Raw genomic sequence first — 17,287 nt, forward strand, 5'->3', positions numbered from 1 at the left:
AATCCTCAGACAAGAGTAATTTAGCAACATCTGAGACCTTAGAAATTACAGAAAGGCAACTTCACCCACCTGACGTTCTCATAACGATGAATGTAGATCTTATGGAACTGGTGCTGCAAATGTTCATCTTCCACATTGGTCATGTCATTGATCATTTCCAGGACTACAAAACGTGGCAACACAGAGAGCACCAGTCGCTCCTAAACAAAGAGGAAACCAGTGTCAGTCTGCACTGGTATTTCACAATGCCTAGTTTAAGGATCTGGATAACTGGTTATTTAAGATGTGACCCTCCTCTCTAAAAATTCTAGCTCAGGCCATTTGTGATAATTCACTTTATCAGCCTGAGTCCATAGTCCAGGACACCTCTGGTTTGGGTAAGGAAGAATAAAATGAGTTCACATGAAGCCATTCAAACTTGTCCTCTTGACTAGGAGGACTGGAGAACATATTCATTTCTAATTAGTTTTGTCTGTGTTTCAAGAACACAGGAAGAGTAAACGTTTGAGACATATGTTTCTATATATACACATGCTTCTTTATAATGTATATTAGTAAAGTATCCATGTATATTAGTTTATTATTAGTGTGCAAACACAGTGTATCAGTGCATATTAGTGCCCATATCCTTCCTATACACAAGGAGATATATACATATCCACACAAGTGCTGTTTCCAGCCCTGTCATAATATAATTAACTCCAGAATTTTCACAGAATTTCACTAAATATCCCTAGTTGGAAGGGACCAGAAGGATTTTAAGTGACCGGCATATATGGGGATTGAACCTGGACTCATGGTTATTAGCACCATGCTCTAACTAACCACGTCTTAGTACAGCCAGGCAAGCCCTCAAAAAGTAATCAAGTTCTTTAATGAAAGCCCTAGATCATCCCCTGAGAGATTTTAGACTGGCTTCAGTGGCTCATCAGTTTAACAGCTTTGACAGATTTTTGTGAGTATCCAACCCAAATCTGTTTCTCTGCAAATTAAACCTTCTTTTTATCCTTTCAAATTTGGCATGGATAATTATCGAATGCTGCTTTATCTGTAACAATCTTTCTGTACTAAAATACTGTTATTGTGTCCTCTTGCCTTCAGTCTCCCTTTTTTTTCAGATTAGAAAGCTTTGTCCAGTATTGGAATTTATCACTCCCAATCACTCTGGAGCAAAGCTACAATTTTTCACTTTTCTTTTGCTTTAGAGGATTGCAAATACTGAAATCTTATTGAACTAAAGAAGAGAATGTTACTAGCATGTATGTAGGCTATTTATAACCAAATTTCAAACAATATTTTGAGGAGTAGGATATATCTAGGGAAAACCAGATACGAACTTCCAAATCAGGTGCACATGTAGACAACAGAGGGCACAGATGAATAAAGTCCTCTCCTCTCCTCTCCTCTCCTCTCCTCTCCTCTCCTCTCCTCTCCTCTCCTCTCCTCTCCTCTCCTCTCCTCTCCTCTCCTCTCCTCTCCTCTCCTCTCCTCTCCTCTCCTCTCCTCTCCTCTCCTCTCCTCTCCCTTTTTCTGTCAAAGTAACTGATGTTGAATTTGTTTTGAGGCAACTTGATATCAGGAGGATATTAAATAATCTCATGGTATACAGGCTGTGTGTTATGTCCCTTCTCAAGGGTGAAGATTTGTTCAGAGAGAAGAAAAACTGAACAGGAATGAGGGGTGGAATGAGAAGGACAAGCAAACCAATCATGAAAATAATGATTTTTATGGCAGCAAGATTCAATGTCATGTGGATGAAATGTCGCCATAGATGAAACATCTGAATAAATGAAGGAATCCCTTCCTAGCTTTCATGGGAAGTGAAACACTACTAACTTACAACTTTCACAGTGTAGATTATGAAGAATTCTCACTCTGAGCAGTCTCAGTCAGCATTAAGTAAACAATCTTCAGCTCTGATGGGAACACATTGTGGATAAACACCTCCATTTGTCTGGATGGCAGCACCAGCTGAGGTGAACTGTATGTTTGTTTAAGAGGGGAGAACACAGGCTGCCACAAGCTGCACTGGAGCACTGGAGTGTTTCACCACTGCAGCACTGGAGTGTTACACCCCCATCCAAGAAGGCACTCCTTCCTGCATAACATGCTGACAGAATATGAGACAACTGAGAATCTCCTAATATTTAATTTATCCACCTATTCTACAAACCTTTGCTAAATCAAGACCTGCCTTTGTGAGGAAGAGACAAAAAATTATGCGAGTGATGGCTTCTAAAGAGCAGGCTGTGAACTATAATGCAGCAAGATCATCCTTTGTTTTGGGAAATAGCCAAGCTCAGACTTTCTGTTTTCATATTGGGTGGTTCTAATTTTAGCACATCTGCTTTGTCTTGGCTTTGTTCCCCCCTTTCCACCTGGGAATTCTGCTATCCTTCATTCTTCTGATGTGTACACACTGGATGTGATGCTTGTGATGGCAAGAAACAAATCAGTCCCTTAGGAGGTCCTGCATACTCCTGCAAACCCAGGTTTCACAGGAACATCTACACCTCAGGTAGCTTCACTGATAAAGAAATGCAAAGAGCTGCTGATTGTTAGGCTGGGAGCCAGAAGTATTTTAAAATTTTTGTGTCCTTAAGCTTCCTATGATAGAACGCACTTATATTTTCTTATTCCTTCACTATTAAGATACATAGCTCACTATGACCAAAAAATAAAACCACCTTCTGAACAAATCAGATCAGTATTTCAGGGAGTTGTATGAATAAAATGTCCAATGACTTCTTGCAAAGATACATTCAGAATAATACTAAATATTTTCACTGTTAAAAGAAATATGTTATTTTCTAGCTTACCCATGAAGGATGGCAAATTGGAAGATCATTTTTCTTTTAAAGGAGATTTGAAAAAAGAAAGCAAACAGAAATACTGGATTTTATTGACCTGTTTATGAAATCTATAATAAGTGAACATTAAAAAAAGATCAGTTCCTTCATACATTTATGGCTTAAATAGTAAATGTACTATATTTTCCAAAAGGAAAACCTTACATTCCTAATTTGCATTCACCTAAGGGAGTATTGAGCAATGCCTCTAGAAAGTTTATGTAAAATAAAACATAGTTGGCTTGGCACATGTTCACTAAGCCAAGAAAAATGTGCCTAGGACATTGGATATCTTAACCTTCATGCTACTCATTAAGGTAAGTTAAATGTTCTTGTCTGCACATAAGATCTGGCAATGACCCATAAAACTGAGGTTAATTACTTTGCCTCTGTAGCAGCCCTCCTCCATTAATAGTGAGGTGTGTGATGAGCCTTTGTTGGAATCACAACTGAAGGTTCCTGAACAGCTTGTGTCACTGCTCTGCATAGTGTATGTTGTGCTAAGGAAGAGCTAGAAAAACAGCATTTAAGTGTGCCTGTGTGTATCTATATATACTTTTTGAGGCACTTCAGTTACCATCAATTCTCTGGTACTGAAGCATTCAAATGACAGAAATTTTTTGCTCTGTGGGTGTCAGCTGTCCTTGGCTATGCCCAGCTACTCTTACATCACACCACACTGACAGGATGGTGGGGATGCTGAACCAGGCTTCTTCTCCAAGCTGGGAACTGAGGTTGGCTCTAGTGTGGATCATTTCCATTCTTTCTTTTCCTACAGCTGATTCTAGTGTTCTCTGGACCAAGTCCTTTTTCAGAGGTCTTTCACATCACTTTTCTTCAATCCAACAGTTAAGAAAGATATTTGGTTATTCAAGAATGAGTGTCAGGTCACCTTCCCGTGATATAAAGATCCTTGCCACATAACTCCCCTTCAAGCTACTTAAATACCATTGCTCCTATTTCACAGATTTAGATACTGTGGCACAGAAGAACAACAGTGTGTGGGGGTCATGTACAAAAAAGCAGTAGCTAATCACAGGGAAAAGAAAAATATCATTTTTTTATTATCTTCTGTACCTTACTATTTACATGATCAAAGAGTCCTCACCTTTTTAGTCAATCTCTCTTGGAAGGCATTTTCAGAGCTGGAGGATAACACATAAGAAAAATTTCCTTCCCTTACAGAGAAAGCCCTAATAGAATGTTATGAACTTTAGGATGAAGGACACTCCATCACCCAGATCTTTTGAAAGCTTACTAGTTCAGCAGTGGTCTAAGTGGAGACAATTCAAAGCAGCAGTGGTAAGTGGTTTGAAAAGGAGCAGAGATATATTTGTTCAAGAGGAAAGACATAGAAAAAAAGAAAATAGCAACAAAGGAATGCTAGAAAAGAGCTTGTGAACTATTCTTCTAATAACAATTCATGACATGAATCAACCCCAATGTTTAAGATGGAGCTGTCAGAGTTTAGAGTAAATTAATTTAAAAAGTACCTTTAACCTGAAGAATAACTATGGTAAAGAAAAAAAAAACAAACAGTAAAAATCACAAAATGTAACACACTGATGGTAGAATTCAGGTCTGCATTTGAACACCTGAGTTTTGTGACTCCAAGGTAGTTATGCCCAAACTTTCATTTCATCCAAAGAATCTGGAGAGATACTCAACCTAGTAAATTACTCCTTTGGTGTTACTATGGGTCTCTTTGGGTTCTGTTGCCTGTTTTGACTAGATCTCAGTCCAGGGTAGTAGGAGCTCACAGATGTAAAGAGCATGTAGTCACTTAGTTTAGGAGGTGTCAAATATGGAGCTGACTCCTACCCAATCTACTCCTTCAGGAAAAGTTAGCAGCAGTGAAGCAAATCCTGCAATGATAAGTAAATTAACTTCATGAGTCACCCACATCTACTTAAAATCCCAAGACTGTAATTAAACATTTATACTGCCTCTAAGGCCCATTTATTGTTTTATGCATCTGCAATAGTCATTTCTTGTTGCACAGCTTTGCTGTGGTCTGCATGCACTAATCCCTTGGGTCACTTTCACTGAAATCAGGGGGTACCAGTGCTTACAACTGCACAAACATAGGTAGGCACATTCATGGAGAACTGGGACATGACCCTGATGAATAAATAATGACCTTTGCAGCAGTTTTTGAGAAGAGTCAATTAACCAGTGCACGAGGCCTCAGGCTTGTGAATAAAAACCAGAGATCTCTCCATTTGTGCTGATCAAAGAGACCAAAACTCCAACAAGCACAAAACATTGACAAGCAATTTGAGATCTGGAGGAGAGTGCTAAGAGGAAGGTCAAACTCCCTGAGGTTTCTCTGCAGGTCATGTGAGGGAATCACCCCTGCAGGATCTGCTGTCTGCAAAGGCCCCGTGAACCAGCTCCACTTAGATGGTATAGACTTTTCTTTGTTCCACATAATTTTTATTTGGGATGGCTTTGCCAAAGCAAAAAAACCCCTCTTGACTGATGGGTGAATTCAGGTTTTGCTCTTTTTCCTCTGCATGTACCATCAAAAGGGGAAACCTACAGAGAAGTTGTGGGAGTAAGTCTGGGTTTGGAATCATGCTGCTGATGGCTGTTCCCAAGACACTTGTGTAAAATTGGAGTGGGCGTAGCCCAGAAGTGTTTAACCATAGATGCTCTAGGGAAACTGTGTCACATTTTTCATATTGATTTTTAAGAATCGTTTTTCCAGAACCATCAAGCTTATCTTTAACAACATTTACAATTAATATCAGAGGTGTTTTATTGTCTTAAACACTAAACTTAATAGGATGTGAAAAGGGCCATTCAGAGCAGTAGTTTCAGTCTTTGTGGAGCACATGAGCTTTTATTACATTTAAGGGAAGTCAATAAAAATTGCATTGTTTTGTACTGAAAATCTGACCATGTTCAGAATAGATGTAATTATTGTAGATGTCACTCTAGAAAATGGAAATTAGCACCTCTCATTATGATGAACTGCTCTGAAGAGAAATTCCTTTGTGCTTACTAAGTGTACAATGGACAGTCTATTTGCAGCTGCTCTTTATTGTCTCATCAAGACAATGGGAATTAATTAAAAAATACTGAAGGAACTGCAGTACCTAATTCATTCAGACTTGTGGGGTTATGAGGCTGCCTTTTAGTTTTTACTACTTAACTTCTGCAATGTTTGATATGAGCAATATCAACTTTGTTTTCTTTTAATTCCAGTAAGGAATATCCCAAATTATCCCATCCTTGGCTGCATGTTCCATTTAAGCATCTGCTGTTTTCAAAGAGAAACAAGGCCAGTCACACAGAAGGTCTTGGAGTCTCCTTTTGTTTAGTTTTTGTCTATGAAACACATTTAGAATCTCAATCAAACTGATAACTCACTATTTATGAGAGTGAATGAAAGTGAACCCTTTGTGAAAGTGTCTAATGAGACATGTTGCAAAGCTTATGGCAATGAAAGTAGAAAAAAGCTTTTCCCCCACAATTCTTGTAGGAAGATGTTATTAAATTTTTTCCTCTATGCTGTTGTCCAAATCAGCGTAAAACAATATACATAGTACATGCAGAAGAGAGGAACTGCAAGTCCTGCTGGTTCTTTCTTTTGGCAGGGTAGGGAATGGTTTGATGATTCAATACCTGAAGCCACATTACAAAATCCTGGCAGGGTGTGATGACTAACAGTCTACTGCCATGTGTAAAAGGAGATGTTTTTTATTACCCAGTTGGCTGTGTAATGAGATCACAATCTTAGTGCCTGCTTACCCTGCAGTTCCTGAAATGTAGAAGAATGATTCCAGGGCTGCCAATTTGGGTTTTTATGCCTTCCCAGTACAATTTTTGCTTCGTAAATATTTAGCTCATCCTGTAACATACTGGGAATTGGTAGAACAACACTCCCTGTCTTTTTTTTTTTTTATTTTTTGCATGGTACTTGTGATTGCTGGTGCAGGTATATTTAATAAAAAAATAAATATTCCTCTTCAAAATATTTTAAAAAATACAAAAATACTTAAAACATTTTTTTCAGAAGTAACACAGTTGATCATGAAGCTAACTGCTAACTGCAGACAGTAATTACACTATGGCACAGGTACAATGAACCAAGTTGTCATAAGGCCACATGAGCACCACTGTCTTGCATGGGAGTGGGTGGGAGCACATCATGAAACAATCTCCTGATAATGCTTTGCTTGTTTATCTTTTAGTTTAGCAGCAGGATCTACAGGTCTCAGATTAAGTGCTCTCAAATTAAGTGTCTGTATTGAATACATACAATTGTTAACAATTCCATGTCCTCTGAACTCTTACATATGATTTTTTATCTCGTGAATGAAGAGTGTGTTAGATTTACATTTCACTGTGAAACCCAGACATGTTAGAAAGATGAGTGGTGAAAAGCAGGAGGTACAAAACAATTTGTATTACTGCCCTACCTTGTAGACATGAACATTTAGCATAGAATCATGCAATGGGTTGGATTGGAAGGTTGTTCAAGATCAGTCAGTTATCACCTGGCCAAGGGCGGGAGAACCTTCCTCTGGACCAAGTTGATCAAAGTTCCATCCAGCTTCCAGTCAAGGGACACACACATCTTCCCTGGGCAAGCTGTTCCTGGGTCTCACCACCCTCACAGTCAAGAATTTCTTCCTAATAGCAATCTCAACCTGCTCTCTTTCAGTTTTAAGCCATTCCCCCTTATCCTACCATTATATGCCCTTGTCAAAAGTCCTTCTCCATCTCTCTTGTAGCTCTTTTAGGCACTGGGAGGTTCTGTAATTTTCCCCATGGGCTTCTTTTCCCCAGACTGAAAAATTTCAAATTTCTCAGCCTGTCTCATAGAAGAAATGCCCCAGCTCTCTGATCATCTTCATGACTCTCCTCTAGGTTTTTTCCAACAGGTCAATGTCCTACTTTCGCTGGGGACCCCTGAGCTGAACAAGTGATACTCTCCAGCCCCACAGTAACCCATTAGACTCATCTAATATTGGAAAGTCATATTTTATATTCTCAATTTTGTTTCTTCCAAATATCATGATGATTTTTAAAATTTATTCTTTATTAAACAATAGTGGAGAAGATAAATATTCAGAAGAAAAATATTTATATGGAAATAAGACCCATATTATGACAAAAAGCTTTGTACTATCTCCTGGTGTATTGGCTTCCATAAATTTCAGTTAGCTTGCGAGGAAGGCCAGAATCAGAGCTAAAGAGCAGGAGAGAGACAGACACAACACTGATTTCATAATAGCATAATCTTAAGCTTTTCCTTGTTTTACTGGGATAGCAAATGATCACAAAACAGCTCCTACAATTCAAATTTGTTCTAAAATATCAGAATGGCACCATCTGACTTTAATGCTTATTGTGCTATGTTTCTCTGGAACAGCTTTGACTTATCTGCTATTAAATCTTCATTTAATTCTTTTGTACTGGTTCTTTTTTCTATTGATTTAGATGTCTCTTTTTCCATTTTGTTACTTTTTTTTGAGCTGTTTTGAAAATTTCTAGACAAATTCAGTAAAATACACATCTGTGAGGAGTACTCACGGCAGCTAATGACATAGAAAATATCAGAAAGAAGGTTTTTGTGCCTTTTATTGTTCAGTTTTCTATGGCTAAATCACTGCAGACACCAAGATAAATAAGAGCCACAAGGTCATATTTTCTGGTCAAAACAAGGGATGCACCTTGTCAGAAAATTACAAGACGCCAGTACTAAACAGAACAAGCAGGATAAAACTTCCTTTCAGTAGGTGGGAGAAAATCACCTCCTGAAAATCAAACCTCTTTGAATAGGCCTGTAGATGGGCAGTTGAATACTGGTGATATTGTTGCCTTTTGCCCAACCTGAGAATGAAACTAGAGACAATTTTAGTAAGGAGATAATGTAAAGGGGGATCTTTAATGAAGGCCTTCAGGGGGAAGTTTTGGAAAGATGTCCTCAAAAGCCCACTCCTACAGGGATGAGTACACATTTATAGGTCTTAGGAAATGAGCATAATTGATAAAAAGCACCAATTAGGAGGACAAGGGGTGGTGCCATTGCCCCCCAGGTCAAACCTCTTCTCTAGAGCCCCTTCTTCAGCACTAGCTGTGTTTTGTCCATGAGAATGGATTATGACGTGTTGTTCTCAGCCTTGGTTCCCAGGAAGAACCAAGACAGCACAGAACCTTCTATCTCCTGGAGCTTGGAGCTCTGGAATTTGTTTTGTCTTTCTGCTCAGGGAAAGGCCATGGAAAAGTACTGGGAAAGCTAGCTACTAATACAATAGGTGACAGAGTTACAAATATATGTGTGAAAAATACAGAGAACATATAAAAGAAAAAAAGGCAAAACCCAAACAACATCAATATGAAAGACCATTGGCCTATTTATAAATGTTTATCCAAATATTCTATCTCACCTTAAATTATCTCAGTAATGGCATCAGTAACTTGACTCTGTTTATCTTGGAATTGGTACTGCTTATGGCTACATGATTTAAAATCATTACTTGGACTACAGAGTCCCTCTATTAATTAAGCATCTTGTAAGGACATTAATTTTAGAGTCCTCCTACAATCCTTTTAGGGCACTAAGGGAAGTTTCTTAATGCATTAACAGTTCTGATCCTGAATGAGAAAATCAGAGCAGAGGCACTAACTTGATGAATTCGAAGTTTGGAGTTCTTAATACCAAGAGGAATGTGTGACAGCCCAGCTGGTAGAAGTCTCATCACTGTAGGGGGCTGAAACTATTTCGTTCCCCTTACTCATTCCATTCCATCTCTGTCCGCTGCTCTGATGCATCAGCAAGGGTCACCAGTTGATGGCAGCTCTGGAAAAAGCCTTTTATTTTTAGACACCTCTCTCTTTAGCAAAGAGCTGAGAGCACAGGAGACACAGGCCACCAAAATCCTGTCAGTTTCATTCACTATTGACCAGCACCACATTTGAAAAACCTGGTTTGGAGATCAAAGTACCTCACAGGAGTTTTATCCTCAGTGAATCCAAAATTCATCTACTAGGAAGGAGGATTCCTTCCCGCTAATTTCTTCCAAGGAGAGCTCCCATGCCTGAAATCTGACACTGGGATTTCTCCCCTATATGAATTGCACTTCAGGGTCTGACTCCTATCTCTCTGTCATTGACTACAAACCTCATTATTCTGTTTGAGCCCATGTGGCAACTCTGGATTTGCAGGAATAGAAGAGAAGGAAGCAGATAATTTTTGTCATGATTTTACCTTAGATTTCTACTTGACAGAAAAATGTGAAGTTATGATTTGATGATAAGAAACAAACACTGGCAGTGAATGTGAAGGCACTACATATAAAGTCTGACTTTACAATCTTTGGATTTCTACTGCAAATGGGTTCAGTAATGGGAGGTTTTGAGATAAGGTATAGTAAATATACATCCTGGTATGTACAGAATCATACATGTAAATATTTCTTCCTCCAAACAATAAGGAAGAAAAGTCTTTTATTTGATTTAGAAAACAGGTCACCTACTAAATGAGAATATGCAAATGGATTATGAAGAACAATAAAAACATTTCATATTCCTTTCTTTGTTGAATTAACCAGTATGTTATCTTGATGTTCCATTAGCTTGATCATCTGATGGAACAACATGAAGAAAAAATTTCAGCAGCAACCATGGTTCTTTAGAGAAAAGTACTAAGATTAAAGTCTGGACAAATGTAAAGTTTTATTTAAAATCTCACAATTAACAAATTGGTTTTTATCAAGAGAAAAAAAAAAAGCCTTCATTTAATATTTAACCAGAGGTTTACATTTTTTAAATTTTAAATTGTGACTTTATTGTTTGGCCTTTAAAAAAAAGGGTCAGTTATTGTGATCATAATTTTAAAATATGAAGCACATTAAGCTATTTTTATAAAGACCATGTGCTCTCTAAAATTAAGATTATTTCTTTATTTTTTAAACTAAATCTGAACTTTATCCTCATACCAATTCACAGAGATTGTATTATTCTTACCACCACCATATATACACAAATACACACACAAATATCTACGTATATGTACATACATATGTGTATATATATATATATATATATGCATACACACAAGACTTCATGGTGCTTAACCCTCTTAAAGTGTCCTTTTCAATCCCAGTCCAATCTGCTGTTATTTTAGAGGCTGCAAAGTACTGACAGTTGATTAAATTCTAGCTTTGTCAGAGCTTGATAAAACCTACATAACATGTAAGCTGCTTAAAAAAATTTAAAAAATAAGAGCCAAAAAACAAACTAGACTTCATCAATCTGCAGAGAGCTTCTTAAAGACATGGGAAGCAGAGATTGTTGCAGGGGAAAGTGTGAAAAAAAATCCTCTGGAAGTAGAGGTAAGAGGAAACAAATGGTCAAACAGAACAGGTTTTTTAATGGAAAAAGAGATTAAGGCAGGATTACAGTATTTCCAAAGATCTCAGGCAGAAGAGACTAAATATGCCAACAGCAGATTGTTTTGAAGACTAAGGGCTGTCTTCTCATTTTCTAGCCCTGATGCCCATACCAGAAAGACACAATGTGTGATCATACCTAGAAAACAAAACTATCCTCTTCTCACCTGGACAAATGGTCCTTTCAGGTGGTGAGCTCTAATCCTTTATTCCAATCAAATGAAACATCATCCAAACTGTTTGGACTTTCCAAATGAGTTTTAATTGGATTTTTGGAATCCCCTATGAGAAAGAGATTGCCTGGAATGCTGGTGTTCAGTGGCAGGACTTGCGGGAGGAATTGCCTGTAGGGCCCTTTCTTAGGGGACCCTTCTCATTACACCATTTAATGTAGAAAAGTTTTTCTACTTTCTCCCCACTGATCTGACTCAACCCATAATTAAAACTTGCAGATGCCCATCTTTGTCCCAGCTTGATGGGAAGCATCCCTGGAAGCCCAGTGGATCAGGTTGGGTACCAACCTGGGCCCTCTGGCCTGAATATTCCTTGCCAGACTGGGAGCAGGCAGTGCTTGCTCCCCACCTGCCCTCCTGCCTCCATGGAGCCTTCACTCCATTTCCTCTGCCTGTGTCTTAGATGCCCAAGAACATTTCCATAAGAATTAAGAAAGATGTCAAGGGCCCTTATTTTCACATAAGAGGACCTTCTCCCTGTGGAATTGGAAATTGTTTCTGCAGAGAAATGGGCCTGCTTGCTGAGGACTGTCTTGGAGAGGGATTTAAACAATACAGCTAAAAAGACTAATGTGTTGTGGCTTTAGTAACTTCTAGAACTAGGTACCTGCATTAAAACTACACAAATGTAGTGCTAAAATTAGAATAATTTTTTCCATTTGACTTGTCAAGACTTAGAGCCTGGAGGATTTGTTTCTGATTTGAGTTTACTCCCTGCCAATAGTTTAACACAGCCAGAGCTGAGCAGCCTTGTTGGTGAGCTCTGTGCAAGAAGTAAAGAGTTTTCTCTTCATGAATGATGCATAACCTGCTACACTGAGGACAAGAATCAACACCTCTCCAGAGGATGAATGCAAAAGTCAAACAGATATGGACTGTTTGTATGTATGGACAGGGTTTCCCCCTCTGATCTCAAACAACTTCTATGTAAAATGATATTAGGTACTCTAAATCTACTAGAAATAATGCAAACAAAATGTTTCAGAGAGGACATAATATTGAGTTTTTTAGTTCAGATCCCAGGTTACTCAGGTTAGTAAAATACAGTTTAACAACTTTGCTTAGCTTGAAAGCAGCCCCCCATCCCATCCCTGTTTTCCTATTGCTTTGTCCAGGCTTCATTAGTGTCTTTGGTCTAGAGCACTCTTGGATAAGAAGTTAAGTGTGGCATGACCAGAGAAGTTTCTAATTATGACTAAATGCCTTTTCTGTGAATTGCTGTCCTGCAATGTTGTGTTCTTATAACAAGAGAAGGGGTAAGGGGTGGACTGATTTTTATGGTCTTGTAGCTATAATAACTTTGGGCAATTAACTTTTGTGATTTTTCCCTGTATAGTCCTTGTAAGGCTTCATTTACAGCTTCAGTTAGTCAAATATTCCTGCACAATTTTTATTGCACAACAATAGTCCTGACTTCACTACACAATAATTGTTTTCAGATATGTATAACTTGATATATGTATGTGGGGTGCACAAAAAGGCAGTATGACAAAGTTATCTGAGAGACTCTTTATAATTAAATTGCAGTATTTCAGGGTCTAAAATGTTATGCAAATTTCAAGTAAAGACTGGAGAAAGAGCAGGTTAGGACATCTGATATATATTGCAAGCAATTCTACATAAAGCCATCACTTCAATATGTGTCTGGATTTAATATGTCATTCATTTAAAACTTGGGGATTTTGAATCCTGAGAAATAGAAAAGAAAAAGAAATTTAGTGCAGGTTTCTGCTCTTCATCAAGGAAATTTCACAGCATTTTCACAATGAGGGAAATTACATATTCATTGGTTTTGAAGGATTTTCAGTTGCTAATTAAGAAAGTGAGTTAGACTATCTATTTTCATTGCCCAGATATGATGAAAGCAGAATCACCTGCTGTGTACTTGCAACAAAATCAAGATTAAAACAAAGACAGTATCTTTGAAGTGTTCGCTAACAAAGTATAGCACTGGTTGTCAACATTTTTGATATCAAATGAAAGTATTAAATCAAAATTTCAAACAGGTGGTAGCAAGTTATGATATTGTTGGAATAAAATGGATGTGAAAACTGAGAGCCTCATTTTTTTTATATTAATAATTGCAATGTTTTAAAAATGAAATCAGAGGACATTTTTGGTGGCCATATTTGGCTGCTTAATATAAATACATCCCTTAAGAACATGCTGCTAACCACAGTTCATTGGATGTGAAAAAAATTTTTTCAATTTTTTTGTCAATAACTGCTAAATAGAGGCTGTTTTTACAACACATTTGTCTGTGCTGCCTCCTGCAGCTTGCTTTCCTGATACTTTCATCTTTTGATGATAAAGTCTTTCTGGTATTCATAAACTTCTTTAACTATGTCAAGCTCTGAAATGTTTTAGATTTTCACAAAAAAATTAATTTTTTAATGAAAATTAGGAAATAATTAGACACAGATGTTCCCTCAGTTTTACAGGGTGCTGGGATTTCCAAATGGTGTCACACAGATAATACCATACAGGTAAGTGCATAAACATCATTAGCAATGACTGCTGGAGTAATTCTCCTTTGTAGCCACACTGCTGTTCATTTTCATGAAAGAGTAATTAGAGTTAGGAAATTCATTGCAATTGAAAATGCTAATATATACTTCTAACTACCCCAGGTGTTCAAAAACAAAAGGGTAACAATAGAAAATCAGATCCTTGATGATCTGAAAATACAACTGAAAGTCCTGACTTTCTGAAACACTTCAGAAAATTTTGTCTACAAGTCTTGTGGAGAGTAAATGGAGATGGGGGAGGAAGAATGAAAAAATATATAGGAGCTTTATTGTATGTAGACTGTTGGAAATAGACACTGGAAACTGAATCACTTCAGAACTGGAGTCAGGTTGCCCTGGATCAGCCAAGATCCATAAAGTCTTTTGCATCATCCAGGTCTGCACTGCATTCTCCTCCTTCCTGTACAGTCACTGAATAAACTGCAATTGGTGTAAAAGCTGAACTGGCACCTGGAGATATTTTCAGTGGAAAATGAGCCTATGGAGCTAATTCAGGTTTACAGAGACCATAGGCCCAGACACTTCTGAACAACAATGGCTTTGACTGTCAAAGTGGAAAATTCACAGCAAAACCAAAATAGCTGAAGGAATTCTTGAACCCTGGAAACCCACAAAGGGAGATGCTGCTGGAAGATAATGGCATCTGGAAAACACATGATATCCAAATTTCACGTTACAGTAACATGAAGAACAACAAAAATATTTATTCATCCCTAGTGGGATTTTAGTGATTTCACCTCCTATTTTCATCACTCCTTATGCAATGGCTGCAAGTGAATAAATGAAGCTGCTTTCACTGAAAAAAAAAAAAATCAGCTCATATACATGAAATGTATCTGGAATTACAGAAAAATCTCTTGTTTTTCACCAGCAGCAGAATCTGACACAGTAGAAAATTTATATATGCATTCCAGAGAATCTACATATCCTCATTAGAGGATCCTTAAAAACCTCTGACAATGAGAGATCCTTCCTTGTCACTATTATTGTTTCCTTGTACACCTCCACATTTCTAATGGCACATCTTGCTTTTCTCTAAAACACAGATTATAAAATGTTTGTCTCACAATTGGGTGACTTTCCATGACTGGTTCTTTTAGGCATTGCACAATACTGCATTATGAGAGCAGTAGCATTTATCATTATTAGAATGACAGAAGATTAGAGATTATGAATCCAAGGGATATTAAGAAAGTGGAAGGGTCATTTTGGGATAGCAGAAACCTAATTTCTTGGTTTTAACAATACACAATAATAAATAGAAGTATATCTGAATAATTTCTATAACTTCCATGATTACATAAAATTGGAGCCTCCTTCAGTAATTGTTTATGGACAACCATGCCACTCCTTGTTGTAGTTTTAAACTTATGTTGTTTTGTTTTACTTTAATTTTACTGGCCTTCTGATTCAAATGAAGTAAAGGAAAAACCAGACCTTACAGGATCTTTCTGGCGAACTGTCCCACCTCACATGACATTCCCTACATACAACATGTCAACAAATTTTAATTTTCTATTCCTTTCAGTTGAAGAAGCAGAAGATGTGTGAGGATGAAAGAAGCCTCAAGAGGTTTGAATTGTCATCCACTACTATAGAAAGTAGCAGTACCACCACTGAAAGCAACAAAAACATTGTCTTTGCTGCAAGTACCCTTTAGTTTAAACAGTTTATGGCAAGTGAAAGGAAAATAAAATTAAGTGGAACAAATTTGGAATTCCTTGAATTATTGTCTGGAAGAATTACACAAATAATTATTCCTCTATTTCCCTGCAAATTATTGTTCATCAACAATATTTCTAGAAATTTTTAGAAGCCACATCACAACTATCATCCTGCACAATCTTTTTCCACCTTTTTTCCCCCCTTCAAAGGAAATTAAAGTAATGGAAATAATTTAGTAAACTTTAATCCTCACTTTTTAAAATTTGATGTGCATTAACAGGAAATATTTTTTACATTAATCTGAACTACAGATACCATTTATTAGGCAATATTTTTCCTCAAGATAGAAAAGTGCATGCAGTCACTGAATTATTGCCTGCATGCTCATTAAGTGAGCATGAACAAGCTGCTAAAAAAGTGGTCACCTAAAATGTGACCTTGTCAGTCTTCTTAAAACAGATATGTTTAAAAATTGCTTAAATGAGATGCTACCCCAGAAACAAATGGAAAAAATAGAATGCTGAGGGAAACAGTCTCTCGATTGCTCAAGATGTTCCAGCATTGGAGTATTTGTTTAATGTTGCTGTTCCAAATGTAAATTAAAAGCTGAAATGTTTATTAAATATTGTCATATATAGTGGCATCCATAATAACAAAATTACAAACGTGCAAGAAAATTAATCAGAAATATTTAAAAATGTTTTGGTTTTATATAATAAAATTATATTTCAAAAATTTGAGCTAGTTTGTCATAAATTAGATTTCAGAAGAGATCTTTCATTTGGTGTCCTTTTGTCTGTATTTTTCTCCTGTGGGCATTTTCCTTGGCCCAAGGACATTTCCCCTTATGCATTTCCAGTCATATGATGCCTGTGACACACTGCTTTGTTTGGTTATAGGTGAATCTCACCTGCAGTGAGGTAACACTCCAGGAAGTTCTGCCCTCAGGGAACAACACAGCCCTGAAACCTTGCAAAGCACAGGGCCAAGACAAAATTCACTGTTCAACCTGACTTAATAAAAATAAATATTTCTGATCCAACCACTACTTCCTCCTTTAAAAAAAAAAAATCTGCCCACCCAAACGGAAACTATCTGTTTTCATTTTCCGAATAGATAATAGAAGTTCAGCAAAATTGGATTTCTCAAAATATTTTTCTTTTTACTACCTTCATTTTACATGAGGACAAAATAATTCTAATGGGAAAATCTCAGACTAATATGGAACAAGGAACCATTTTGTTAGTGATATAAAGTTTTTTACAATGAACTCTAGAAAACTATGGTCAAAGTAATGCTTACAAAATCATGGTTTATGAAAAATAAGGCAAGAAGGAAAAGGAAAAAAACCCCAAATACCCCAAAATCCCAAATACCCCAAAATGAATGAAAATATGATCCTGCAGTTAAAAAAAAGAACAGAGCATCCTAGATAATATCCCTCAAAGTCTTTTCAGTCAGCAATGGCTGCCGAGATGTTCTGGCAGAGACACCTGGCATTACTCAACACAGTCATGTGTACTGAGTCATTAAAGTCCAGAACAGGACATCTTCCTAGAACTCTGTATAGGAGCATGACTTTCAGGGGGCAAATGAAATAAATTTGA

The 17,287-nt window shown here is 37.2% G+C and overlaps 1 protein-coding gene across 1 annotated transcript in view; it reads right to left on the minus strand.

Moving 5' to 3' along the window:
* Positions 1 to 17,287, minus strand: part of ADCY8 (adenylate cyclase 8) — a 115,509-nt gene that overhangs the window by 67,650 nt on the left and 30,572 nt on the right. The window contains 1 exon segment of the mRNA XM_058805544.1: positions 70 to 200. Within this exon segment, the coding sequence (XP_058661527.1) occupies positions 70 to 200 (131 nt within the window).

The sequence above is a fragment of the Ammospiza caudacuta genome, chromosome 1, assembly GCF_027887145.1.
Source record: "Ammospiza caudacuta isolate bAmmCau1 chromosome 1, bAmmCau1.pri, whole genome shotgun sequence".
In the NCBI taxonomy this organism is placed as follows: Eukaryota; Metazoa; Chordata; class Aves; order Passeriformes; family Passerellidae; genus Ammospiza; species Ammospiza caudacuta.